The following is a 27,718-nucleotide window of genomic DNA, read 5'->3' on the forward strand; positions in this document are numbered from 1 at the left end:
GGCCATTATAAATCGACCTACTAAGTTTCATGAGCCTAACCATAAACGTTCTTGAGTTATCATCCGAAAACCATTTTACTATTTTGGGTCACTGTGACCTTGACCTTTAACCTAGTGACCTGAAAATCAATAGGGGTCATCTGCGAGTCATGATCAATCTACCTATTAAGCTTCATGATCCTAGGCCTAAGCATTCTTGAGTTATCATCCGGAAACCATTTTACTATTTCGTGTCACCGTGACCTTGACCTTTAACCTAGTGACCTCAAAATCAATAGGGGTCATCTGCAAATCATGATGAATGTTCCTATTAAGTTTCTTGAGTTATCATCCGGAAACCACCAAGTGGACGGACCGACAGACCGACTGACATGTGCAAAGCAATATTCCCCCTCTTCTTGAAAGGGGGGCATAATAAATGTTTTTTTACTGATCAGCTAGTTTTTAAGAAGCACATTTTTGAGTTGATGTAAGTAACACTAATAAGATACAGAACACACATACATACTAAATACACATCACACAAATATTAGTTTAAATCTATTCATTTAAGCTCAATTGCATCTAAAGCCTCAGGTTTATATAAACGCTCTTGAGTCTGTTTCCTGGGCCTAAAACCAGAACTTGGTGTCTATGGGGGAGATCTAAAGAACTCTCCCTCGGCAGGGATCAAAACCGTAACCTCCCGGTCGCTAGTCGGACACCATATCCATTACACCATGGCGACCTAGATTTGTAGGTCACACAAATATTACACAATACTTTTATTTTTTAGTTAGTTTTTTTTCAAGAATGATATGATGTCAGTTTCAATGGCAAGATTGTGTCATTGGTAGAATACTGCTTCTACAAAAACACAAGAAATTATGCAAAATGACATATTTTACTCAAATCAATGAATGATCGAGTCAATGACATATTTTACGAAAATCAATTTTAAAATATGTCTTGTATTGATTAATATTGTCCAAAAGAAACAATGCAAAGGAGTTTGTTAATAATTATGGTGTCATATTGTTTTTTGTTGTTTCACATATTGGTTTAGCTTTTGCAGTTTTCTTAAAAATGAATTTTGAATGAGTGGCATATTTATTTTTACCTCGCTCTGTGTCAGTACTACATTACTCTAGTGTTTTCACTTTTGTCACATGATCTTTCTGATTCAAGGTATTTCCGTTGTAAAAGTGCATGCTTAAATCTTACTGTGATATCTTTAGAGTGACTCCTCATTCAAACAAATCTGGATCCCCATGCTGACTTTTTAAACAAAGGATCTCAAGTTTTACTATAAAATTTACTGACGGTCCAATGCACTGGTGTGGGTTTTTAGCCGAACTAACGTTACAACACTGGTTTCACCAGTTTCATACTTGTAATTCCTTAACAACCAGCAAATTTGTTGAATTGATATCCCCCTTCTCCTCATTGATTTATATAGACGCCTATGAAGTTTCATGTTCAAAAACTTAAATAGTTTCTGAGATATAGCTCTAAAAAGTTTGTGACAGACAGACGGATGAATTGTACTTTTAAATATAAAATGTCTGTTAAATGTCAAACAACTTACAAAGGCTGGTTTTGTAAAATAGTGTGGATATATTAGATTTGTGAAATGCTTGCATCAAAACTGTGAGATGGCTGACCCAGGCCACACGCAAAAACATTTACAGGTTTTGATAGCAGAATAACTCCATAATGTATTGCAGTATAACCACATGATTTGTCGCAAAATAACCTTTAATTTCAGACTCTGCCTACATAAAATGGGTAAGGGTGGTGGAAGAATGATAATTAATTAAAGCAAAGTTAAAAATGATTCTGTAAATTGCAGTGGAATTGTAAACTTGTTAAAATCAACTTTATACTTTTGAACCAAAATGTTTGCTCATGCCATTATATAAGGCAAAAGGAAATTATTGCTTATATTGAGGTATAAAAACCATTAAAAACAAATGATAACAAGAGCACCGCCTTGCGGGTGCAGACTGCTCATCCATTTTCTTTTTAAAGGTGAAGGGACTCTCATTTTCAATCACAAAGGAGGGAGAGGTGGAGTGAAGAGGGGTGTATAGTTTGGGGGTGAGGACATTTATTACTAAAAAAAAAAATCGAGGGGGGGGGGGGTGTTGGAGATTATTGGGTGCGATGGTTGGACGGTAGTTCAAACATAAATTAATAAAAATTAAAATTTGTGTTTTTTAACCGTTTAAAAAAAAAAAATATGGGAGGGTGGGGGCGGGGGGGTATAGTGTGAGGGTTTGGTGGTCATTTGTGAGATGATCTTAAAAAAATAAAAAAAATAGGGGGGGGGGGAGGGGGGATTCGCGGGGGGGGGGGGGGGGGGGGAGGAGGGCACGGGGGATGGTTTGGGTGGAGTCTATTGTGGTATGTCAGGTAAGAGTAGTTTGTGAGAAAAAAAAAAAAAAAAAAAATTAGGGGGGGGGTGGGATTCGGGTGGGGGGGGATTCTACGGTGTGATGGTTTGACGGTATTGCAAACATAAAATAATAAAAATAAATCTTTGTGTTTTTAACAGTTTTAAAAAAAATAATTGGGGGGGTGGGGTGGGGGGTGTAGTGTGAGGGTGTGGTGGTCATTTGTGAGATGATCTTAAAAAAAAAAAAAAAAAAAAATAGGGGGGGGGGAGGGGGGGGATTCGCGGGGGGGGGGAGGGCACGGGGGATGGTTTGGGTGGAGTCTATTGTGGTATGTCAGGTAAGAGTAGTTTTGTCAAAGTATCAATCAAATCTAATCATTAATAAAGAAGTTATGGCAATTTTAGCAATATTTAATAATTTGACCTTGAGAGTCAAGGTCATTCAAAGGTCAAGGTAAAATTCAACTTGCCATGTACAGGAACCTCACGATAGCATGAAAGTATTTGAAGTTTGAAAGCAATAGCCTTAATAGTTAAGAAGTAATGTGGATCGAAACACAAAATTTAACCATATATTCTAAGTTACTAAGTCAAAAAAGGGCCATAATTCCGTAAAAATGACAACCAGAGTTATGCAACTTGTCCTTTTACTGTACCCTAATGATAATTTGCTAGTGTTCCAAGTATGAAAGCAATATCTATGATACTTTAGGGGTAAAGTGGACCAAAACACAAAACTTAACCAAATTTTCTAAGTATAAAGGACCCATAATTCCGTCCAAATGCCAGTCAGAGTTACATAACTTTGCCTGCACAGTCCCCTTATGATAGTTAATAAGTGTTGCAAGTATGAAAGCAATAGCTTTGATACTGTAGGAATAAAGTGGACCTAAACACAAAACTTAACCAAATTTTCAATTCTCTAAAGATACAAAGGGCACATAATTCTGTCAAAATGCCAGTCAGAGTTACATTACTTTGCCTGCACAGTCCGCTTATGATAGTTAGTAAGTGTTGCAAGTATGAAAGCAATAGCTTTGATACTTACGGAATAAAATGGACCTAAACACAAAACTTAACCAAAATTTTCAATTTTCTAAGTATAAAAAGGGCACATAATTCTGTCAAAATGCAAGCCAGAGTTATCTAATTTTGCCTGCCCAGTCCCCTCATGATAGTAAGTAAGTGTACCAAGTTTGAATGCAATAGCATTGATACTTTCTGAGAAAAGTGGACCTAAACGCAAAACTTAACCAAAATTTTCAATTTTCTAAGTATAAAAAGGGCACATAATTATGTCAAATTGCATGCCAGAGTTATCCAACTTTGCCTGCCCAGTCCTCTCATGATAGTAAGTAAGTGTACCAAGTTTGAATGCAATAGCATTGATACTTTCTGAGAAAAGTGGACCTAAACGCAAAACTTAACCGGACGCCGACGCCGACGCCAAGGTGATGACAATAGCTCATAATTTTTTTTCAAAAAATAGATGAGCTAAAAAATGTATATGCAGAAATATGCAAGAACTATACTGCCATAGATGATCTAGGAGATAACATAGCACATGTTTGTATTCTATATGATTAAACTATACATATCAGTCAATTACAAATAATTTGCAAAGTATCTTGTGGAGCTTGCTTAAAATTGTATAATAAATGTACGAACTGAATGTTCTAAAAACAAACCTCTTTAACCATTGGTGGGTTTTCATACTCAAAATACTTTTTTCCAAGTATATAATCACAATGATGGTATTGTTAAGTTGAGTGTGTCTTTCAAAAATCACTTTAAGGTTCAATTAAACATTTCTCATGATGATTAAAATCTTCCTTGTTGAGGAGAACACTTCTAGTTATTAACTAGTGGTTGAAGTATGCATTCATGACTCTGTATTGAACCACTTGAGAACAAGTTTACATGGAAGGCAGATTGTTTGCGTGAAATCTACTAATGTTGACATGGGAGGAAGATGCAAATAGCATGAACATACAAAAAACATGAACATGTGCACAATTATATCTGCCATCAATTTTCTCGCTGCATACAAGTATGGAAAGGAATCTAGGTCAAAACCTCTGGATAATACAGCTACAGTAAAACAACAAGTAAAACACACACCCTTGTTGACTGTGAGTACTTAAATAGTGGATGGCTGGAAATAGCAATTAATTACACAATGTCCCCCTATATGACGTTTGACCTTGAAGGATGACCTTGACCTTTCACCACTCAAAATGTGCAGCTCCATGAGATACACATGCATGCCAAATATCAAATTGTTATCTTCAATATTGCAGAAGTATTCATAAAATAAGTGATTTGGGCCACATATATTTGACCTTGAAGGATGACCTTGACCTTAACCATTCACCACTCAAAATGTGCAGCTCCATGAGATACACATGCATACCAAATATCAAGTTGCTATCTTCAGTATTAAAAAAGTATTCATAAAATAAGCGATTTGGGCCACATATATTTGACCTCTGACCTTGAAGGATGACCTTGACCTTTCACCACTCAAAAGGTGCAGCTCCATGAGATACACATGCATGCCAAATATCCAGTTGCTATCTTCAATATTGAAAAAAGTATTCATAAAATAAGCGATTTGGGCCACATATATTTGACCTCTCACCTTGAAGGATGACATTGACCTTTCACCACTCAAAATGTGCAACTCCATAAGATATACATGCATGCCAAATATCAAGTTGCTATCTTTAATATTGCAAAAGTATTCATAAAATTAGCGATTTTGGCCAAATATATTTGACCTCTGACCTTGAAGGATGACCTTGACCTTGAACCTCTCAAAATGTGCAGCCCCATGAGATACACATGCATGCCAAATATCAAGTTGCTATATTCAATATAGCAAAAGTTATTGCAAAAGGTTAAAGTTGGCGCAAACAGACCAACCAACCAACAGACCAACCAACCAACCAACCAACAGACAGGGCAAAAACAATATGTCCCCCACTACTATAGTGGTGGACATAAAAATTGCATCCGTTTTCTGAATTAGTGGCTTGATAAAGATACATTATAATGTATATTGAGCACCTATTATACATATTTCCATGTGAGCTGGAAGGGTGTTAGTAGTGAAATTCTGTCTAAAAAAAGGACTTTTAAAAACCCATGATGAGACAGCATACTTTGCACAAGAACCAGATTTTAAGATACGATGTATAGATCTGTATTTTAAAGTCAGTACTTAGTCACTAGCCTTGAAGGGGCAGTCAACCAGATTGACGAAAAAAGAAAAGTTCTAAAATACCGTTCTAACTTTAACCCTTCGAGTAACTTGCAGACTGTTCAGGTTTTTATGCTGTTCGCTGCTAATCAGTATCTAAGGGTTGAAAATGAGGCCTTTGCAACTTGCATCTTGCTAAATTGGAATTTAATTTAATATTATATTGTAAGAGACTACAAATGTGTACAAATATGTATCTAAGTGGAAAAGGGTTTTAAACAAGAGATTGGACTCTGCATTAGTCTGGGTCGAATGTAGGTCAGCGACAACAGCAACATGAGGTAAGGTTAGACTGATTGTGTTGATAGTGTTCAAGGACAACATCCATGCAAGTATGAAAGCTTTGTAGGAAACATAATTTATATTCTATGGAATGTGTCATTTTGTGTTAACCATGTAGAGATGGAAGGATGAGTCAATCATTATATACCTCTCAGTCAGTCAATGTAGGGGCATACACAATATTTTCGGATTTGGTCTACTTTTAATATATTACTGTAAGTACCACATACAATTTGGTGTTACAATCAAGATCAACGGAAATAACTACTTGTGAGGAGCGGCCAGCAGATCTGGTAAACGAAAGGGCATACTTAAATGATGACTGTAAAGGACCGATAGTTAAAAATTACATGTATATTTCCCTCCAAATTCATACAAACATTGCTGCTTATGACCGGAAAACACTAGTTGGACTGCCACGATCATGCTGACAAGCAAAACTTAGAAAGGCAATATACATGTTATAATATTATCTGCAACTTAGCACTTTTTTAAATTGCCATACCCTTAAGGATGTTTCCTATTGATTGTTTATATTTGTATGACACGGACGTTTTGCCTAACTGCTCCAGATAAGTCAAATAGAAATGTAATGAAATAGATTGTGGGTAAATGACATGTATTATTTTACAAAAATCAAAAGCATCACTTTACAATAAAAGAACAAAACCAAGAAAAATGCACTATTTTGGCATGTTCAGGAAAGTGCTTTTAAAAATAGACTTCCACTGTATGGTTTGGGATTCTGCATTCAAGCAGTCTTTTTTATGTGCATGTACAATTTCAACAACATTTTTGGGGGAGGGATTCTCGGTTTTATGCCACGGATGAATGTCCAGTACTGCGCTGCAAAACAAAAAGATTCGTAAAACTCCCGCAAAATTGCCAAAAAACAAACATTTGTTAGAGCCATTCTGAAACTCCAACTGCGTCGCAAAAACACAAAATTTGTTAACCCTTTGCATGCTGGGAAATTTGTCGTTTGCTAAAATGTTGTCTGCTGAATTTGTAAAATTGGCATTTTCTTCGATTTAAAAAAAAGAATACTATCAGAATAGCAAACAGTTTTGATCCATATGAGACGCCACATTTTGGACCCAAACTGTTTGCAAAGGCCTTCAAAATTCGGTTCCAGCACTGAAAGAGTTCAAACTACCAAAACAAACATTTGTTAAAAAGCATACATGCCAAACGTCCCTATCTTGGCGGGACAGTCCAGCTTTTGTCCCGGCATCCCGATATGAGACGATTTGTCCCAACATTCGTTAAAAACAATGTAAGGTCTATAAGTTCCCAATAAAATTCGCTTTTCAAGCTCTTTCTGGCTAATCGCTAATCCCTTTATTGCCCCAAATTAACAACCCACATCTACTACTCGATTGCACAAGTGTTGTTTTTGACACCTCATCAGCGATTTATCGGCAACTTATTAATTTAATAAACATTCACACCATGGACCGGCATGATGTTTTTATGATAGGGGTTGCTAATTGCTATCGAAAGATGTATCATACAGAAATTAATGCCACCTGCATTTGTATTTTATGGCCCAATCATGTCCAACGATACTATTATCCTGTGTATTATACAACCTAAGGTTATAAATCCTGTAAAAACACCGATTTTGTACATTAAACACATCCGGTGTTTATTTCCGGAAAATGGAGAGCGTCTGTGTTCACGAAATTCTAAACACACATTTATCGTCAATATCGGGCAGAAATTTAGAGTTTTTGTAAGTAATATACTGACTATTGATTTGAGTAAAGAAAAGGTGGAATGATTGATCGTTTCAGGTGTCCCGCTTTTTGGTAAAAGTCCCGACAATTTGTTATGGAAAGTCCTGATTTGGACCTGAAAAATTCTGGCATGTATGGTTAGAGAGTTAATCTGAAACTCATCCAAGCGCACGTGTGTTAGTGGTCAAAACTCAATTCACAAGATTACTTCACGACAAAACCTAGCCAGTTAACCACACTGATACCTTCTGCTTTCTAAAGCTCAACTTATTCGCTTTCGCCATCTTTTTCACGCTATTAACCCCGTTGTCCTCCTGGCTTTTTTTTGCGACAACGTCGCTATTAGATTTAGACATCGACTGGACCAGTTTTCCGGAGAGCAAATTCGGACTAGTGGTCTTGCTCTTGGCAACGATGTATTTTTTCACTGGCGACTCTATCTCCAGGGATATCGATGACATTCCGGATGGCACTGACCCCTGGGCAGGGGAGAGGGCCACAGGCGGTGTTGCCGAGGCCCCAGGGGGCGGGGACGGAGTATCGTCCCATTTTGTGACCCGGAAATGGGTACCCTTCAATGTTTTAAAAGATTTTACATGTTAACTGTGAGAGCATTTTTGTAGTATTTTGAAGTGATCTTTTACCTGAAGTTTAATACCAAGCCTTTTGGGAATTTTTCAGACGGCAATTAAAAAATTTGTAATTGTTCGCTGATTGGGAAAAATTCCTTTTACTGGTCCCATATCAAGATGGAAAAATAATCTGCTGGATCTGAAAGTTATTGCAAGGGCTGCTGGAGACTTTCACCCTCAACTTTTTAATTTTCTACCCTTACAAAAACAAAAACAACAAATAAGTGTCACTTACCACAGGCGTGGTTGTGTCCTTGGTTGTTCCTTTCCCATCATCATATCCCCACCAGGAAGGCATGTGGGAGGGGTTCACCTTGGGCACCTATAACAAACATCATAGGACAATAAAGGGGCACCTATAACAAACATCATATGACAATGAAGGGGCACCTATAACAAACATCATAGGACAATAAAGGGGCACCTATAATCACAAATAGGAGATACGTTAAGAACACAGAATGAAAAACCAATCAAACTACACATTTTTATTGAAGAAAATTGACAACCTTACCAAACAAGCTAGTATTGAAAACACTGCAAGCAATTTGTAATAATGTACCATAAATGTCAACAGAAGATAGTCCAGATATCCTAAACACTGCAAGCAATTTGTAATAATGTACCATAAATGTCAACATTAGATAGGCCAGATACCCTAATAAAACAAACACACACAAACATGCACATACACACACATTTATTATGCGATTTTGCTCATTATCAAACTCGACTGAGATCTTGTGGCCATATAGCTAATCAGAAACTTTGATAAAAAATGCTTGAGAAATGTGAATGCTAGAGTGTTTACAAACCAAATGTGGACGGACGGACGAAGGACAAAGACCGAACCTAAAACCTCACCTGAGCAATCAGATGAGCTAAAAAGCGTGTTTTTTTTTTCACCGATAAGAGCTATTTTCCAACCTGTTCAAGATATCAATGAAACCAATGTCTTGACTAAATTTCACCACGATTATGCAACAAATGTGACTTCTAGAGTGTTCACAAGGTTTCTCTTTAGTCATATAAGGAAAACGCCCGCCCACCAGCCCGCCTGCCCTCCGACATTCGCCAATCTAATAACTTTTTTTTCAAAACCTGGTTAAGAAAACCAATACTTTCAACAAGTTTCATGATGATTGGGCAAAAAATGTGACTTCTAGAGTGTTCACAAGCTTTTTTTTCTATATAAATATAGAGAAAAAAGCCACCCCCCTGGCAGTCATGTTTTTCAACGGACGGGAACCATTTTTGAACTCAAATCTCTTATCTAGGAAACAAATGTTCTAACCATATTTCTTGAAAATTGGCCAAAAATGTGACTTCTAGAGTGTTCACAAGTTTTCACTAAATACATATACAGAAAACTGCCCCACCCACTGGCGGCCATGTTTTTTCACCAATCTGGACCATTTTCCAACTCGTCCGAGATATTAATAAAACCAATGTTTTGACCAAGTTTCATGATGATTAGGCAAACATATGACTTCTTGATGTTCACAAGCCTTTTTACGATAAAAATATAAGGAAAACTGCTGTGCCCATGGTGGCCATGTTTTTTTCACCGATCTGGACCATTTTCGAAGTCATCAGAGATATCAATAAAACCAATGTTTTGACCAAGTTTCATGATGATGGGCAAAAATTTTAGCTTCTAGAATGTTTACAAGGTTTCTCTATAGCCAAAGAAGGAAAACTGCCCCGCCCACTCAGGTGGCCATGTTTTTCAACGGACCATAACCACTTTAAACTCAACCAACATATCATTTAAACAAACATTTTGACAAAGTAACATGAAGATTGGGCATGAATGTGACTTCTACAGTGTTTACCAGGTTTTTCTTTTTTATGATCTAGTGATGGAGCTTTTGCCCTAGCATGACCCAGTTTTGAACTCAATCAAGATATCATTGGGACCAATCTTACGACCATTTTTCATGAAGATAGTACAAGAGATGTGGCCTCATGAGTGTTTACAAACCAAATGTTGCCAGACGGATGACGGACGGACGAACGACGGAGAAAGACCGATCCTAAAAGCTCACCTGAGCAATCATGTGAGCTAAAAAGAAACAAGAAACCATCGGAGACGGGTGATGCTCCCCAAAGTTTGTTTTTTTCACAATATTGCACTATATATTCAGATAAAAGGAAACGTCTTGAGGGCACAGTAGTTGGGGGGGACAAGAAATTTTATAAAAAATTTCAAAGGGCCATAACTCTGTGAAAAATCATCTGACCAGAACCCGCTTGCATGCACATCTCCTCTTGGTAGTGAAGCTTCCCATAAAGTTTCATTGAATTCCGGTCATTAGTTGAGCTGAGAAATAGCCCGGACAAGAATTGCACTATATGTACAGTTAATCGAAAATTTCAAAGGGCCATAACTCTGTGAAAAATCATCCGACCAGAACCCGCTGATAATATGCACATCTCCTCTTGGTAGTGAAGCTTCCCATAAAGTTTCATTGAATTCCGGTCATTAACTGCTGAGAAATAGCCCAGACAAGATTTGCACTATATGTACAGTTAATGGAAAATTTCAAAGGGTCATAACTCTGTGAAAAATCATCCGACCAGAACCTGCTGATAATATGCACGTCTCCTCTTGGTCTCCTCTTGGTAGTGAAGCTTCCCATTAAGTTTCATTGAATTCCGGTCAGTAGTTGCTGAGCAATAGCCCAGACAAAAATTGTGCACGGAGGGACACACGGACGGACAGACAAAGCGGTGACTTTATGCTCCCCCCAAAATAAATTTTGGGGAGCATAAAAGGTAACAGGGCTGTATTTTATACTTTATATAAGCAATCGTGGATATGTCACAAAATATAACGATAACAAGAGAACTCTCCAAATTAATCAATCTTTTCGCGTTTATAACGCTTTATAATGTTAAGGTTTTTAAATCGTCAAAGATGCATATAATGGATATTTAAGAGCATGGTAAATGTTCAGTATTACTGTTACCTGGCAAATTTTACAACTTTGAACATTTGCAAATTAGAAACAATTATTTTCAACTTTGTCGATGTAAAAACACGTAAAATGTCCCAGAAATACATGAAAGGAAATTGCTTTGAATACAAGTACTGTGTCTAAGAAAACGTTTTTGGTGTAGAATTTGACCTTACTCGAAAAATACCAAAACTGCCTAAACTAGAAAATGTCCAATCATCAAAATGTTTATCCGTTTACAATAACAGATATTTTAATTGACTGTCTATTTTTGTAGTATAGCGTAAACAAAATACTCATACTGCATTTGACAAGTATATTGACGCAGGATTGGTTTTAAAACAATGTCAATTGAGTGAAACTATTGTTTTTCCGGTGAAAAGGCTAAGTGGTCAAAACAATTGTACACTCTTTTCTTGGTAAGGAACAATATATTTTGTGTTTGCCTCTTTATATTTGGCACATTGCCAGCTGAGTGTTAATACTTTAACCCATTCATGCCTAGTGGACTCTCCCATCCTTCTAAAATTGGATCATTTTTTTTCCAAAATTAGGGATGTCTAGTATATTAATTTCTATATTTAGAATATTTCTTACAGAAATTCCTTTAAGCAAACAGCGCAGACCCTGATGAGACGCCACATCATGCGGCGTCTCATCTGGGTCTACGCTGTTTGCCAAGGCCTTTTTTCTAGATGCTAGGCATAAACGGGTTAAGGCTATATTCTCATATTTATTTATTCATATTGCATCTGTGTATTCATATAGTTTATATCATATAAGTATTGTTGTTGCCTATCCTGATAAATTTTTGTTTACAAAAATACAGTGTTTTTTGTACTTGAACTTTAAACATGTTTAAGCATTGGGTTTTACAAAAGCCGTTGTTCCAGCTGGGCAATACGGACCTCTGTTTTAATGGCTGACATGCACAATCCCTCTTACACAGTTTCATGGTCTGTGTTTGGTCAGCCTGTCTGAACATTGTTATTTCAAGGCTATCACATTAACTTAGGCTAATTATTCTTAGACCAGAAATACCTTAAAAAAAAGATATTCGTGCACACATGGAAGGTAAACAATAGATCCTTAATGTGTTTAAGACAAAACATCATAGATACCATTTTTAATTTATTTAATAAGAAGAATTCCATGAGATTGGCTAACATATTTAGAATGATCGTGATAATTCACGAGGCAATAGCTAACTAAGTCAAATAGCTATTTACGGGAAACAACAAAAACCAAAACAGCTCTTATAAAGAAAGCGCGTATAAATATTTTAACGTGTGTGGATCATTTCCATTTAGTGTTTATTTCATTTTCACATGGTGTTTCTGTATTTCATCTATTGATACATTATCAAAAGTATCTAATTATGAGAAATAAGTAACCAAAACTGGAGTAAAACATTGTTATTGATATGGGTGTCATGCAGCTAAGAACTGCGTCTATAAAAACAACTATGATCTCTGATCTGATTGCTAAAGCTGACTATCGTTCAACACTCACCAACATTAACACCCTAAATCTTATTTTAAAATAATTGTATTTATTGTTGAGACTTTAATACAGTCAAACCTGAGAACAGCGGTCAGTCAAGGGAAATGACCAAATTGGCCATTGTCCACAGGTGACTGTTGTTTTCGGATCACAATTTTTAGATGGTTGGTCAGTTAGGAGTATTTTTAAGTCGTTACCCCACCCAGTCGTTTGGATACAGTGTGAAACAAAGGTTCGTTGCCAATGACTAAGCTGAATAACATAATTAACTTACATTAAAAATACAGAATAATATCTTATAAATTTATTTAATTTAATATTTTTAAACTAAATAAATGACTTTATCAATGCAAGTATAATTGTTTACTCGTGCATCTCGTTCATTCAGAAAATAAAGCTTGTCACATGCCATTGAAGTCACGACCAAACAAGTCTAAAAAGCGGATTCGCTGTCATAAACCGATAGTAGGTTTATTCAATAAATCCTACAGTTGGTATTACATTCATTGGGATGTTTTTTAAAATAAAGATTGTAACATGTCATTGACGTCACATTCAAACAATTATAAAAGCGGATTCGCTGTCATAAACCGACAGTATTGTATAACCGCATCGTTTTAATTCAAAGAAAAAGACCAACCAAAATCTGGTTGAAGATATTTAGTTTGTTATAAAAATTGCAGTCCGGTATACATTTTTCCTGAATAGATAATCTCTAATTATTTTTATCGCCTTCTTATAACAACACTCAACAGCTTAGTGTTGTTTTAACACCTTATCAGCTATAAAGATTTATCTATCTAACTTTGTCACGTGCTCATGCTTTGTCGTTATGAATGCAGCCGATAATTGCTACTTATACACATTCTTATTGTTATGTGCACCTGTTTTGTTTTTGTTCTTAATTTCGGGACTCAAAACAACTGACGCATGACCGTTGTTTTCAGTTCCAACATGACTTTCGATCATAGAACTATCAAAGGCAATTACCAATACCAGATGCTTTACCCGCAATATAGACGGACAATGATGTGCTGTGTTTTTAATTTTGGCGAATCGAAAACTACAGTTGCTTGACCATTGTTTTCAGTTCAAACATGTCTTTCAGGCAGGAATAAAGTGGCCGTTGGGCGTTATGGACAATTTACCGTTTTTCTCAAGTGTAATATAGAGTGATTTTCATCGGAGGGGAATCCAGACTGACCATTGTCTGCAGTTGACTGTTATTCTCAAGTGGCCGTTAGGTCATTTTCGACTGCACTGGCATGACTGAAAAGGGTGCTGCTTTCTATACCAGTCGGTGTGTTATTTTTAAACAATTTTATACAACAATATTTAAAAGAGACCCATTCACCATTGACTTCCATCATAAGGCTTTATATAACGTGCATTTTCTTAGTATTATCGGTATCTAAATCTACCAAAAACATTTTCATTTATTATGGCAAAGTTGGTTTTTGGTACGTTTATTAACCCTTTACCACTTAGATACCTATTTTGATGAATTTGTAGTCCCTTACAAAGTTAAATTTAATTAAATACCTTTCTTACATAATTCAAGTTTTAAAGGCTTCATTTCCAACCCTTAGAGACTGACAAGCAGCATTAAACAGCATTAAACCTGAACAGACTGCGAAATTTTCACTTTGCTTCTTATAGGGAAAAGGGTTAAGCACTAAAATTGATTTTCTTCTCATTTCTCAATTGATTTGATGTTGATTTCTAACTCTGAAATGCAGATGAATATCACATGGGGTTTACTAAGATCCACACAATTGTGTGACTGACTTCCTTAATCTTGACAGGGTTGATTCTGAAGTTGACATTTTTGTCCTACATATTGCTCGTGATTGCAAGTTTGTCAATCAACTTCTGAAAAGAAATTGTGAGTTGTTAAAATTTGCAAGCAGTCTTATAAAAAGAAGTAGCCATTAATTGTTTCAAAACAAGCAAAATGACACTCAGTACTAAGAAAAATATTGGATCGTTTATGGACGATCATCAAACAAAATCAGTACAATTATTTAGCGTTTGTAACGCTTTTCATCGAAAATTTGGAAATATGTGTACGAATTATTGTTTGGCTGTTTGTTTAAAAGTTTAAAATCCTCAGTGGCGCAGCACATTGAATTTGGCTTTCAAAAGTTCAAGATATATGCATTTTGGACAAGTCATTTTTATCACCTTTTTTTCTTGCTTGAAATATTATCTTGCACTATAACTCCAAATATTGGACATTTGTTAAAATTAAACAAAACAAAAACGTTGTTTAACCTTTAAAAATGTGTGAACAATGCCCTTTTACTGACCACTTGTATAAAAATTGTCACAAATTCTGAGAAAACGGTTATTACCCTGTCCTCTGAAAAGTGTTAAACACTCTATAAACAATATCTCATTGTTATTTTTTATGGACTTTGTACTTCATTGTGTTTTTAAGTGGATTTTCTGCTTAACAGGGCAATATAATTCAGCAATTACCAGTTATAAGTAAGGTACATTATTATACTAATTTAAAACTGTGTGTGCCTTCATGCAACACATTTAGATTTTTATTATCGTCGTATTTCATATAAAAAGTAAAACTCATAGTGAAGACACAACTTTTTAATCAGAGGTCCACAATATCTATTGAAAATGGCAACGTCTGTAGATTCAGTTAATGACAGTTCAGACTTTGTGAAGGACTATTCTTGTGTTGCTTGCGAAAGTAAAAATATCGAACTAAGTGCTGATTTCTTTTGTAAAACATGTTTGAAGTGTTTCTGTCAAACATGCCTTTATCACCACGATCAAATGTTTGTCAACCATGTAACATATGGAAGAGGAGAATCAAATAAATGGCCTTTAACAAAGACAACCGAGGATTTGCTACTGAAATGTGATGTTCACAACAGCAAGACACTGAAAATGTTCTGCCAGGACCACAGTCAGCTGTGCTGCTCTGATTGTCTTTTAGTGAATCACAGGTAAGTGACACTATTACACACTTATAGGAAGTTGAAGGTGACCACATTTGTAAAAAGTAGGTGGATAAAACTTGTATCAATACAATATCAAATTTAAGAAGCAGTTTCATACGCGTAGTTCACTTGTTAAATCATTTTAAGAGTTGTTTTTAAACAATTATTAAATATTTTATATTAGAAGACATTTTTTTCCAGACATCTAAATCACAAAATATGTTTTTTTTGTAGTGTAAATTTTTTATTTCATAAGGGTTTTAAACTGGTAGTAGACTTCTTAAGACTAAATTAGACTCAAACTAATTATTAAAACCTTTGTTGAAATATAATCAATTCAACCAATTGTTTGAATTTCACCTTGATATTTTTTATGTCAATTTGATAATGGATAGTAAGGATTTATGTTGCTATTTCAGACAATGTAAGAATGTGGCTCTAATTTCTGAATCAGTAAAAAATCCGTCAGTGGATATTCAGCAGTTGTCAAACAAAATTCAAATCATTCTTGCTGATCTAAATAAGTTTAAGAGATCACAAGAGGCCAGCATTCATTTCGTGGAGGGATCATACAGCGAAAAACTGCAAGAAATCAGAGAGGTGCGTAAGAAATTAAATGCTGATTTGGATGGACTAGAAAATTTAACTTTGAAAGAACTAGATACAATAAGGTCTACATTGCAAACGTCTCTCAAAAAAGATGTTGACAACTGCAGCCGACTGAAGGATGAACTGCAACAACTCAGTGAGGCTGTACAGGGCCTATGTGATAAGAGCAAGAAGGACATTGAGTTCATAGCCAGCAGGAAATGCTTGGACAAGATACTCGAGTCAGAGTCATATCTAAAGGAGAACTCAGTCAAGGTTCAGAGTTCCATAATATTCATGGCAAACATTGACATTGACCAGTACCTGACTAAACAGCCCAGTCTTGGAACGATTCTCACACTCAAGATGAATCCAAACCAGGTGTTGACAGTAAAGAGAAAGTCCGAATATAATGTGAAAATATCAAGTGACACAAGTCTGACTTGCTTTATCACCGGCATTTGCAGCCTGCCTAGTGGTCATGTCATCGTTGCAGATTACGACAATAAGAAATTAAAACTGTTGGATCAGAATTACAATGTGTCCAGTCATTGTGATGTGGCTGATAATCCATATAACATTTGCCCAATAACATCCAGTGAGGTGGCTGTGACTCTTGGTAATACCGGTGTGCAGTTTATATCTGTGAGCAATGGGCAGCTGGTGAAAGGGAGGAAGTTAAAGTTACCACATGCTGCTGGTGGCATTGCCCACCATAAGGGAGCATTGTATATCACGTCTAACCAAGCTCTCTACCACTACACATTGACTGGGGCACTTGTGAAAATGCTTTATGAGGATGGATCAGATACACTTACTGGTAAATGTATTGAAAATATTGTTGAATATTGAACATATGGAACATATTGTAAAAACATATGTATACTAGTATATATGTAAATATTTAAACATACTATATAATCACTACTGTGGATATTTTAAGCTATAATGAACTTTGAGGAGAATTGTTTTTAAGTGTTAATGTCTTTAATAATCATGTGTTAATACATAACATGTTCTATGATTTGTAGTGCACTCATGTGCAGTGAGTCCTACTGGTGACAGGATCTATGTCACCAACTACGACCAGCACAAGGTGCTCACACTGGCCACAGATGGCAGCCTGCTATCAACGTACACTGACCCTGAACTGAATGGGCCCTCTGGTTTACATGTCACACCTATAGGACAAGTCATTGTCCTTGGATTCCACTCCAATACTGTCATTCAGATGGATCGTGAGGGGAGAACAAAACTGGCCACTCTAGCTTCACAGAAAGAGGGACTGAGCTTACCAGAGTCTGTCTGTTACAACTCCAACAGTCACCAGATCATCGTGGGGATGCAAGATAGCAATAAAATCATTGTTATGAAATTGAAATAGCGATTCTAGTGGAACAAACATTTCTATAAACGCTGTTATGAATGTAATTTCAAATTTTTCTATGAATGACGCATTAAGTTTAATGACTTTATATCTAGGTCAAGAAATGAACATATATTTTTTACTTTTAATGAAATTTATTTTTAAAATGAAATGTTTAATGATCCTAAGATAGTACAATGTATGACAACTATCTATGGTGATGATTATTTGTTCTTTTGTCTCGCTTCATGTCAGATTTGCCATGTAAAAAAATCTTATAATTAATATATGGTTTCATGTGTATTATGTTAAGCAATTATTGAGATGTATTAATATTATATCATGTATATATCTGATCAATATGTTGAATTATCCTATTATATCATGTATATATCTGATCAATATGTTGAATTATCCTATTATATCATGTATATATCTGATCAATATGTTGAATTATCCTATTATATAATGTATATATCTGATCAATATGTTGAATTATCCTATTGTATCATGTATATATCTGATCAATATGTTGAATTATCCTATTATATCATGTATATATCTGATCAATATGTTGAATTATCCTATTATATCATGTATATATCTGATCAATATGTTGAATTATCCTATTATATCATGTATATATCTGATCAATATGTTAAATTATCCGTTAGCAATTTTTTTGAGAAAAATATGTTTAATTATTTATTCTTTTTCAATAAAAGTTTTTCTATTTGGTACTTGTGCCTCTGATAGCCTATTTCAGTAATCATAATACAAAACTTCCGTCTTGAATTCAATAAAATATTACAATTAGTTGGAAATGTTACATGTACATTAAATGATTATTCACTTTCCGCCTACACTAGATTTTTGTTAAGAAGAGACACCACTTTCCCAGGGCATAGCTGAAATTATTCAATAGTACAGGGGAAAACAAGGCCAATCACACAAACCTGTATAAATAATCACACAAAAATGGTATAACAAATCACACAAACCGGTTTAACCAATCACACAAACCGGTTTTACCACACAAACCAGTTAATAACAAAATACACAATCAGTTAAGACCAATCACACGAACCGGTTTAACATATCGAACAAACAGGTATAACCAATTACACAAACCGTAATGACCAATCACACAAACAGGTTTAAACAATCAAACAAACAGGTGTAACCAATCACACAAACCAGTTTAACCAATCAAGCAAACCGGTATGAACAAATCACACAAACCGGTTTTAGCTCGAATGGCTTCTCCTTCTCCGTCCATCTTGGAGTTGCTTTCTCTAGTTTGAACTTCTTCCGGATTACAGAGTTTGGAATGTAACCTAGAATGTAACGAAACAATTGTCTGTTATTTCATAACAGTTTTAGATATTATCCAGCTATATGATATTCCATAAATGCTCTCAGAAATGCAAATCATATTTTAACTAGTCTGCAAAATCAGGGGTTTTCCAAGCCATTTTGGGAAAAAGAGTCTGGGATTTTTTTAAGCGATTGAATGGAAAATTTTGAGGTTTTAATTGGCAAAATGGAACAAATTGGAATTTTTTTATCAATAAATATTTACACGTCTGAACATTTCCCGGCCATTTTTTCGGAAAAAATGCATTTCGCGCTAAAAGTACACAGATTTGGTAAAAAAACTTAGTTAATATAACTCTGCATAATAATTAAAATTACGAGAACAAAATCATATTAATTATAGTTATACACTTTGTTAAATGTTTGTGATTTTTTTTTAGATATAATAATAATTAGACACGATTCGGATTAAATTCTCATAATGTTTTGTCCACATATATACATTTCACTCTAATGTTAGTTTATCTCTCTAAAATAGTTTTGTTTATTTTTTTTAATTCTTATTTTTCAATCTGACAAGATCATTGGAAATATACAACGAAACACAAAAGTCCAGTATGCTTTCTTCCGACTTTATACAACTCATCATTTTTCATAACTATTCCTCTGTTGTTCTTTTCTTTTCTCTCTAAAAAAAAATATATATATTAGCATATCTTGTATAACATGTCTGAACTATATTGCTTTGTAGAATCACTATGTTGTATGATCATATACATGTTTGCATTGTATGTATGATATTGAATAAAAAAAAAAAAAAATAATTAGACACTTCTTTGTATAAACATTTTTTGTTACAATTTCCAATAAGGATCGGGGCTGTTTTCTTTGAGATCAGGTCCATTTTAAGGCCTTTTTAAATAGCAGGAAAACCCCTGAATATTATCCAATGGCACTTTGGATGTGTCCTGTGTTAAGCAATTTAAAATCTGCAAAATCATTATTATTTGTGGAACATTAATTTCGGTTGATTACATTGGTACACTGATCCACAAATTTAACTAAAAACACATTGGAAATTGACCAATGCAAATAAGTCTTCTTTTTACATCAGAAATCAACATTTAAAACCACAAAATGTTGATGACTACAAATGATTTTACTGTATGATACACAAAAGAACACACAAACAATGTGCTGGCAATTATCATATGACAAAATGGTGATGTTTACAATCCAAGGTGAACAGGAATGAATATGTCACCTATATCTAGGGATAAGTGTAAGTATTTAATGGAAACAAATACCAGATAAGTCTTTTGCACAAGGTTCCTGTAGCAATCACGATTAAACAGAGCATTTTTATCTTAAAAAATAGCCGTTTTTTTTCTTCTCAAATTAGAGAAATTTGCGGCTCAAATCATCAACAAATTTACAAGTTTAGGACTCTAAATCTTCACATTTATAAGAACTTTGTGACTCATTTTTTAACAATTTTGAAAAGATTGCAAGTAATATTTCACAATTTAAACAAGTTGGCGACTCAAACTAGAGCTTTGTCACAGACGTGACGAATACCCCCACATGCCGCATTGACACAGAATATTTTGCATGTTGTCTTCACTAAAAACAGCGGACACCATGATCAATGTTTAAACTAGTAACACCGTGACCTAGTTTTTGACCCGGCATGACCCATATTCAAACTTGGCCTAGACATCAACTAGATACAACTTCTGAACAAGTTTGGTGAAGCTCGGATGAAAACTACTTGAATTAGAGTGCGGACACCATGCTATATGTTTAAAAAGCACTAAGTGACCCCGTGACCTAGTTTTTTACTTGGCATGACCCATATTCGAAGCTGACCTAGACATTATCTAGATACAACATCTGACCAAGTTTGGTGGAGATCAGATGAAAACAACTTGAATTAGAGAGCGGACACTTAATACGGACCGACAGACAAGCTCACTCCTATATATACTCCCCTAAACTTCGTTTGTGGGGGTATAATAAATAGGTTTAAACTAAAGTAATGAGGACAATTACCATCGGGTGCTATGATTGGCTCCTTCTTCAGGAGATCCCTTTCCTGTAGCAGCCTCATCTCTATTGGTCCCTTGGGCAAGTGTGACTCCAGGGCCCTTATTGCGACCCCTACTTCAGGCGAGTACACCTGCAGGAGGTTTTCCGAGTCAAAGAACTCGAGCTTTTGTGAGTTTTCAGTGGACTCTGGTGATTGATTGGAAGCGGGTGAAGTATTCACTGACTCGCCTGAAACAAGAAAAAAAGAGCTATTTTACACTTTTTAACTCAGAAGCAAAGTGAAAATGACTATGCGCAAACAGCAAAAACCCAAAACAGCCTGTAAGAAACTCGCAGTCTGTTCAAGTTTTATGCTGTTTGCTGCTCATCAGTATCTAAGGGTTAGAAATGAAGCATTAAAAACTTAAATCTAGGAAGAAAGGTCTTTAATTAAATTTAAATTTCTCTAGGACTACAAATGAGTCATATATCTAAATGGTGAAGGCTCAAATAACCTGTGTGTTTTTTCACCACTTTAGGAATGGGGCCCGGTCCCACACAGGCTTATCAGGGACGGCACTTTTGTCCATGATATTTTTCATTTAAAGAAAGCTTTTTCTTAGCAAAAATTAAGTTTGCAGATAAAGTGTTGTCCCAGATAAGCCTGTGCTGGCATTAAACCCTGTTTTCACAGAGAATGGTCAAAATGTGCAGTAAAAATAGCAAGCTAAACATCTTATTTTGTTACTGAAAAGCATATAAAATAAATAAAATATTGCCTATACAGAATACACATAGAATAAAAATATGGGCTCAAACTGTACAACTGCAAGTAAGAAAATGGAATAATAAATAAAATGACTATTTTAGGGCAAACAGGGCTGGCTCCAAATTGATCAATACTCGGAAAACGGGATTTCAATGACAACTGCAGAGCAAACTTGGCTCACATTGACAATAGCATGGCAAACTGGGAAAATAGTTGACCGCTGTAGAGCAAACAGGACTCAATATTAAACAGGTAGAGAAAACTGGGCTAAAAAATCGACCATTACAGAATTAACTTGGCTCAAAATTGACCATCTTAGGGACATTGGACCCACAATTTACCAGGCAGAGTTGATATGGCTAAATTTTGACATGTCAAAGCAAACTGGCCTGAAATTTGACCATCGCAGGGCAAATTGGGCTCAAATTTGACCATTGTAAAGCAAAGGCTGCTAGCAATATACCATTGCAGACTGGATGATACCGATTTTGATCATCTTATTTTAATTTTATCATTTACAAGAAAGAACATGTTACAAGCAAGTACATCGAGACCAGTTCAACATTAGTACAGACTGGTTATTACTTCTATTCCTAACATTTCAGTTGCTTTGACATTTAAAGTGGCCTTTGCCTACAGTTATTAAATGCTCTTATTTTCTGAAGTGTTTTGCTCTTTGTACATCTTGATTCACTGACTAAACTTATTCCCTCCTTATAAAACTATTCTTCCATGATAATAAACTGTTTGAACAACAAATAATTTTAATGCAAAGTGAAATCATTTTGTTGAAAATGACTTTTTTTTATCCTTTTCGGGAATATGGGCAATAACTGTTAGATTTAGTTTCTTTCTGAGAAAACTGGCCTTCACACTTTCCCACTCAGTAGCAAAGTGAAAATGGCTTTTGCCACTCTCAGTCTGTTCAGGCCACGTGTTCACAAAACATTTTTGCGATCGAAAATCGATTTCAACTGTTATCGATTTTCATTTTTGCCTATCAACTACAATGGAAATCCATTTTCAATGACAAGCAAAGTCGATTTTCGTTTGCAAAAACTGTTTTGTGAACACGGGGCCAGGTTTTATGCTGTTTGCTGCTCATCAGTATCTAAGGGTTGCAAATGAAGCCTCTAAAACTTGAATATAGTAAGAAAAGTCTTTAATTAAATACAACTTTCTAATTGACTACAACAGTGATTTTTTTGTTTTTTTTTCTTACAGCCTGTGCCTTTTGGATTGGGAAAATTAGCGCGATAAACCATGAAATTGGGAAAAATAGCGCGATAAACCATGAAATTGGGAAACATTATAAATATGATTATAAGAACAGAATTAAAATGATTAAAGTATGTTTGACAGCATTTTTATATTATTAAGTACTAATTTAATGTGTTCTTACAATGAAGACAATGTTAAGTTAATATCCTTCCAAATTCATATTGAACTTGCAATAATCTATATAGATTCTTAAATATACCATTTAATCATAACCTCTTTAACAGTAAGAATTTAATTCAGTATTCTTTTAAATTAAATATCATATGGTGAAAACATTAACAAATATTTATTTAAAAAAACGCTTTAGTGGTCTTGCTATGTTAATGATGTATTAGATCTATATGGAGTTAAAATAATTTATGTCATTTCTTTACCTTTCAACATCTTGCACTTCAATGTTAATTGCTATTTCAGTAAACTGTAAAGCGTGACAAACATAATAAAGCAGAATATGCATATGAATCTGATTTTACACAGATCCACTAACATATAAATCATATCATGTTTGTCTCTTTCCATTTCTGAACGATACTCATCTTAAATGCATTAACTTTGTGAGTACCGGTAGACTAACTCCAATTTCCCAACACTGATTTCCGTGATGCACATTCACTGTGAAGATTTGTAATAAATATTTGTTGTTTTTATCTCAAACGTTATATTTTGCGTTAATTGACACACGCATTAAATTATTCCGTAATAACCATATGATATCCGTTGTTAATTTGAATGTTATTTATCATTTTCGCCGCGCATCGCAAATTTCTCGTCTGCTTGCCGCCATCTTGGGCGTGTGTAAAAACAGGCGTTTACAATCGGGATACATCGACTATCGTCGGTATCCTCCGCAATATAGAGAGAGATGTGGATAGCAACGTAAAATCGTATTCGGCTAAATACGCGAAAATACGTAAGTCAGTTGTTGTTCGGCGACGACTCGGCAACTCGATCGGCACTCGTTCGAAATTATTGCTAAATTACATTGTAATCTTATTGGCTTTATTGGGAAAATTTTGTCTTTTTTTGGGAAATTTTAATCAAATTTTTGGGAAAAAACGTCATTTTTCGCAATTGGGAAGCAGCCGAATATCGGCTGTAATTTCTGGCAAAAAAATCACTGTACAAATGCGTCAAAATACGTATCTAAGGGGAAAAGGTTAATCAATGTGCATGAAGTGTCATCCCAGAGTTGCCTGTTCAATTTGCACAGGCAAGCACGAGCAAATCCTGCCTTTATTGGATTGTTGATACTTCTTGAAATGAAAAATTTAAACAGAGTGTTACTCATAAGCCTGTGCAGATAAAATAGCCTAAACTGGGATGACCTTTACGCCCATGCATTAAGCCAAATCGACCCAGTGCGAGGCTGTATAGGGAATTAGCCTAAACTGGGATGACCTTTACGCCCATGCATTAAGCCAAATCGACCCAGAACAAGGCTGTATAGGGAATTAACCTAAACTGGGACGACCTTTATGCCCATGCATTAAGCCAAATCGACCCAGAACTGGGATGACCCTTACCCCCATGCATTAAGCCAAATCAACCCAGAACGAGGCTGTATAGGGAATTAGCCTAAACTGGGATGACCTTTACGCCCTTGCATTAAGCCAAATCGACCCAGAACGAGGCTGTATAGGGAATTAGCCTAAACTGGGATGACCTTTACGCCCATGCATTAAGCCAAATCTACCCAGAACAAGGCTGTATAGGGAATTAGTCTAAACTGGGATGACCTTTACGCCCATGCATTAAGCCAAATCGACCCAGAACGAGGCTGTATAGGGAATTAGCCTAAACTGGGATGACCTTAACACCCATGCATTAAGCCAAATCGACCCAGAACGAGGCTGTATAGGGAATTAGCCTAAACTGGGATGACCTTTACGCCCATGCATTAAGCCAAATCGACCCAGAACAAGGCTGTATAGGGAATTAGCCTAAACTGGGATGACCTTTACACCCATGCATTAAGCCAAATCAACCCAGAACAAGGCTGTATAGGGAATTAGCCTAAACTGGGATGACCTTTACGCCGTTGCATTAAGCCGAATCGACCCAGAACGAGGCTGTATAGGGAATAAGCCTAAACTGGGATGACCTTAACGCCCATGCATTAAGCCAAATCGACCCAGAACGAGGCTGTATAGGGAATTAGCCTAAACTGGGATGACCTTTACGCCCATGCATTAAGCCAAATCGACCCAGAACTGGGATGACCTTTACGCCCATGCATTAAGCCAAATCGACCCAGAACTGGGATGACCCTTACCCCCATGCATTAAGCCTAATCGTCCCAGAATGAGGCTGTATAGGGAATTAGCCTAAACTGGGATGACCTTTACGCCCTTGCATTAAGCCAAATCGACCCAGAACGAGGCTGTATAGGGAATTAGCCTAAACTGGGATGACCTTTACGCCCATGCATTAAGCCAAATCGACCCAGAACGAGGCTGTATAGGGAATTAGCCTAAACTGGGATGACCTTTACGCCCATGCATTAAGCCAAATCGACGCAGAATGAGGCTGTATAGGGAATGAACTAACTAACCTAAACGTTAGAACATTTATATTATCTTATAGAATTATAAATAAAACTGCATACAAACATAATGCTCTGAAAAACAACCAATAATGACAAATCCCATTACAACTTCAACAATAATTATTTTTACACTGAAGACCTTTTATTGCAACAAATTGGAAAGCCAATCTAAGACCTATTACTTTAACAAATAAGAAAGCAAAACATAAACCTTTTATTTCAACACATTTAAAAACCAAATAAAACCCTCTTATTTCAACACATTTTAAAACAAGACAAAGACCTCTTATTTTAACACATTTGAAAACAAATAAAACCTTTTATTTCAACACATTTGAAAACCCAACAAAGAGCTCTTTTAAACACAATGAGAAGCCACACCTTCATATGGAAATTAAAGGACTCAAATTGGGAACGAAACTTATACTATCCATTGTAAATGTGACCCAAAAATCCCTTGCTTCTATTAGCTTCTTCATAAAAAACATATTCATGTTCTATCTGTAACATACTCTTTTAATAGTCCAATTTAATAACTTCACAATTTCTTATATATTCAACATATATTTGTATTCCATTCCAGATTCATAGCCTTTGAACAGCTCTTTGAAAATCACAGAGTTTTAAACAACAAGCACATGTTTACCAGCACAAGTAAAGACAAAAGTGGACAATAAACTAACATTTCTGCTAGATGACACATCATATGTGTCTTGTTCTGTGAAAGCTGGTCATAATGCATGTGCGTAAAGTGTCGTCCCAGTTTAGCCTGTGCAGTCCGCACAGGCTTATCAGGGCAACACTTTCCGACTAAACTTGATTTTCAGTCAAGAGGGACTTCCTTGAAACTAAAAATACCATATAAGCAGAAAGTGTCATCCCTGATAAGCCTGTGCGGACTGCACAGGCTAATCTGGGACGACACTTTACGCACATGAATTAAGCCCAGTTTTCTCAGAACAAGACACATTTGATCTGCCAATTCATCAGCTTAAAACTCTCTATACAAGATGCATTTCAGATGTCAATGCCACAATAGACTTATTGATTGTTCTCCTCTATTATACGATAGAGTAGTGACAAGTTACCAGGGTCATCTTATGGAATTGTTGTCTTAATTGGTGTTAACCTAATTGACTGTCAGCTTCATAAATAATATAATAGCACAAATGTAGAATATGAAAATTCTGGGTTTATTCCCCACTTGAGGATCATGTTATATGAGAAATATTTTAAGCATTACAATTTACATCAATGGTTTGTAAACAAATTATTTGAATAAACATGTATGGGGTAAGATATTGGTTGAAGTTGAAAACTCCATAATTGTATAGATTTGTCATACAAAATGATCCATTCTAATAACCCTACCATAGACAGAATAAACATTAGTAGAACTTTGACAGATTTTCTGTTTAGAGATAGCATGGTGAAATAAAAATGTAAATGTCTCTAGATGCATACCATGGATACGGATTTCCCCGTGACATGTTTGGACACAGACAGTTGTACATATGAGCCGGGATTTGTGAAAACTGAACTTAACGGGTGTCCGCCATTGAAAAATGTTGTGGTGGACGGACAAATGCTTTGCTGAATGCCCAATCTTTTTTTATGATTCTAAATTTATTAAGAATAGATACCATGCGTATTTCAGCTATATTTTAACAAAACTGTAGCCTCTCAAGATCCTTTCACGGGAAGAACCAATACTTTGTGTAGAATAATCATGAACATGCGTCTGCGATGGGGATCAAACCTGGAACCTCCCTCTTGTAAGGCTGACACTATATCCATAACACCAGTTCAACCCTTCAATAAAATTACATTTTTGCCTTGTTTTGGAAAATTGGCACTTAATGCGTGTGCCTAAAGTGTCATCCCAGATTAGCCTGTGCAGTTTGCAGAGAAGACACTTTCCTGATTTTTTAATGTTTTTCTTCTTTTAAAGGAAGTCTTTTCTTAGTTAAAATCCAGTAACAATGGAAAGTGTCATCTGCGCAGGCTAATCAGGGACAACAATAACATTTACACTACCCAATCATTACTGTGATACCTGTTATCTTGACAAATTGTGCGGTCTCTTTTTAAACTTCTTGGCCTTAT

The 27,718-nt window shown here is 35.6% G+C and overlaps 1 protein-coding gene across 1 annotated transcript in view; it reads right to left on the reverse strand.

The window, feature by feature from the left end:
• The window catches only part of LOC127849022 (uncharacterized), a 141,380-nt gene that overhangs the window by 22,573 nt on the left and 91,089 nt on the right, over nt 1-27,718 (reverse strand). Inside the window, exons 29-31 of the mRNA XM_052381745.1 lie at nt 21,042-21,266; nt 18,915-19,009; nt 8,528-8,614 (exon numbers count right to left, since the gene is read on the reverse strand). Coding sequence (XP_052237705.1) covers nt 8,528-8,614; nt 18,915-19,009; nt 21,042-21,266 — 407 coding nt within the window. The remainder of the gene's footprint in view (nt 1-8,527; nt 8,615-18,914; nt 19,010-21,041; nt 21,267-27,718) is intronic.

Source organism: Dreissena polymorpha, chromosome 10 (genome assembly GCF_020536995.1).
Source record: "Dreissena polymorpha isolate Duluth1 chromosome 10, UMN_Dpol_1.0, whole genome shotgun sequence".
Classification (NCBI taxonomy): domain Eukaryota; kingdom Metazoa; phylum Mollusca; class Bivalvia; order Myida; family Dreissenidae; genus Dreissena; species Dreissena polymorpha.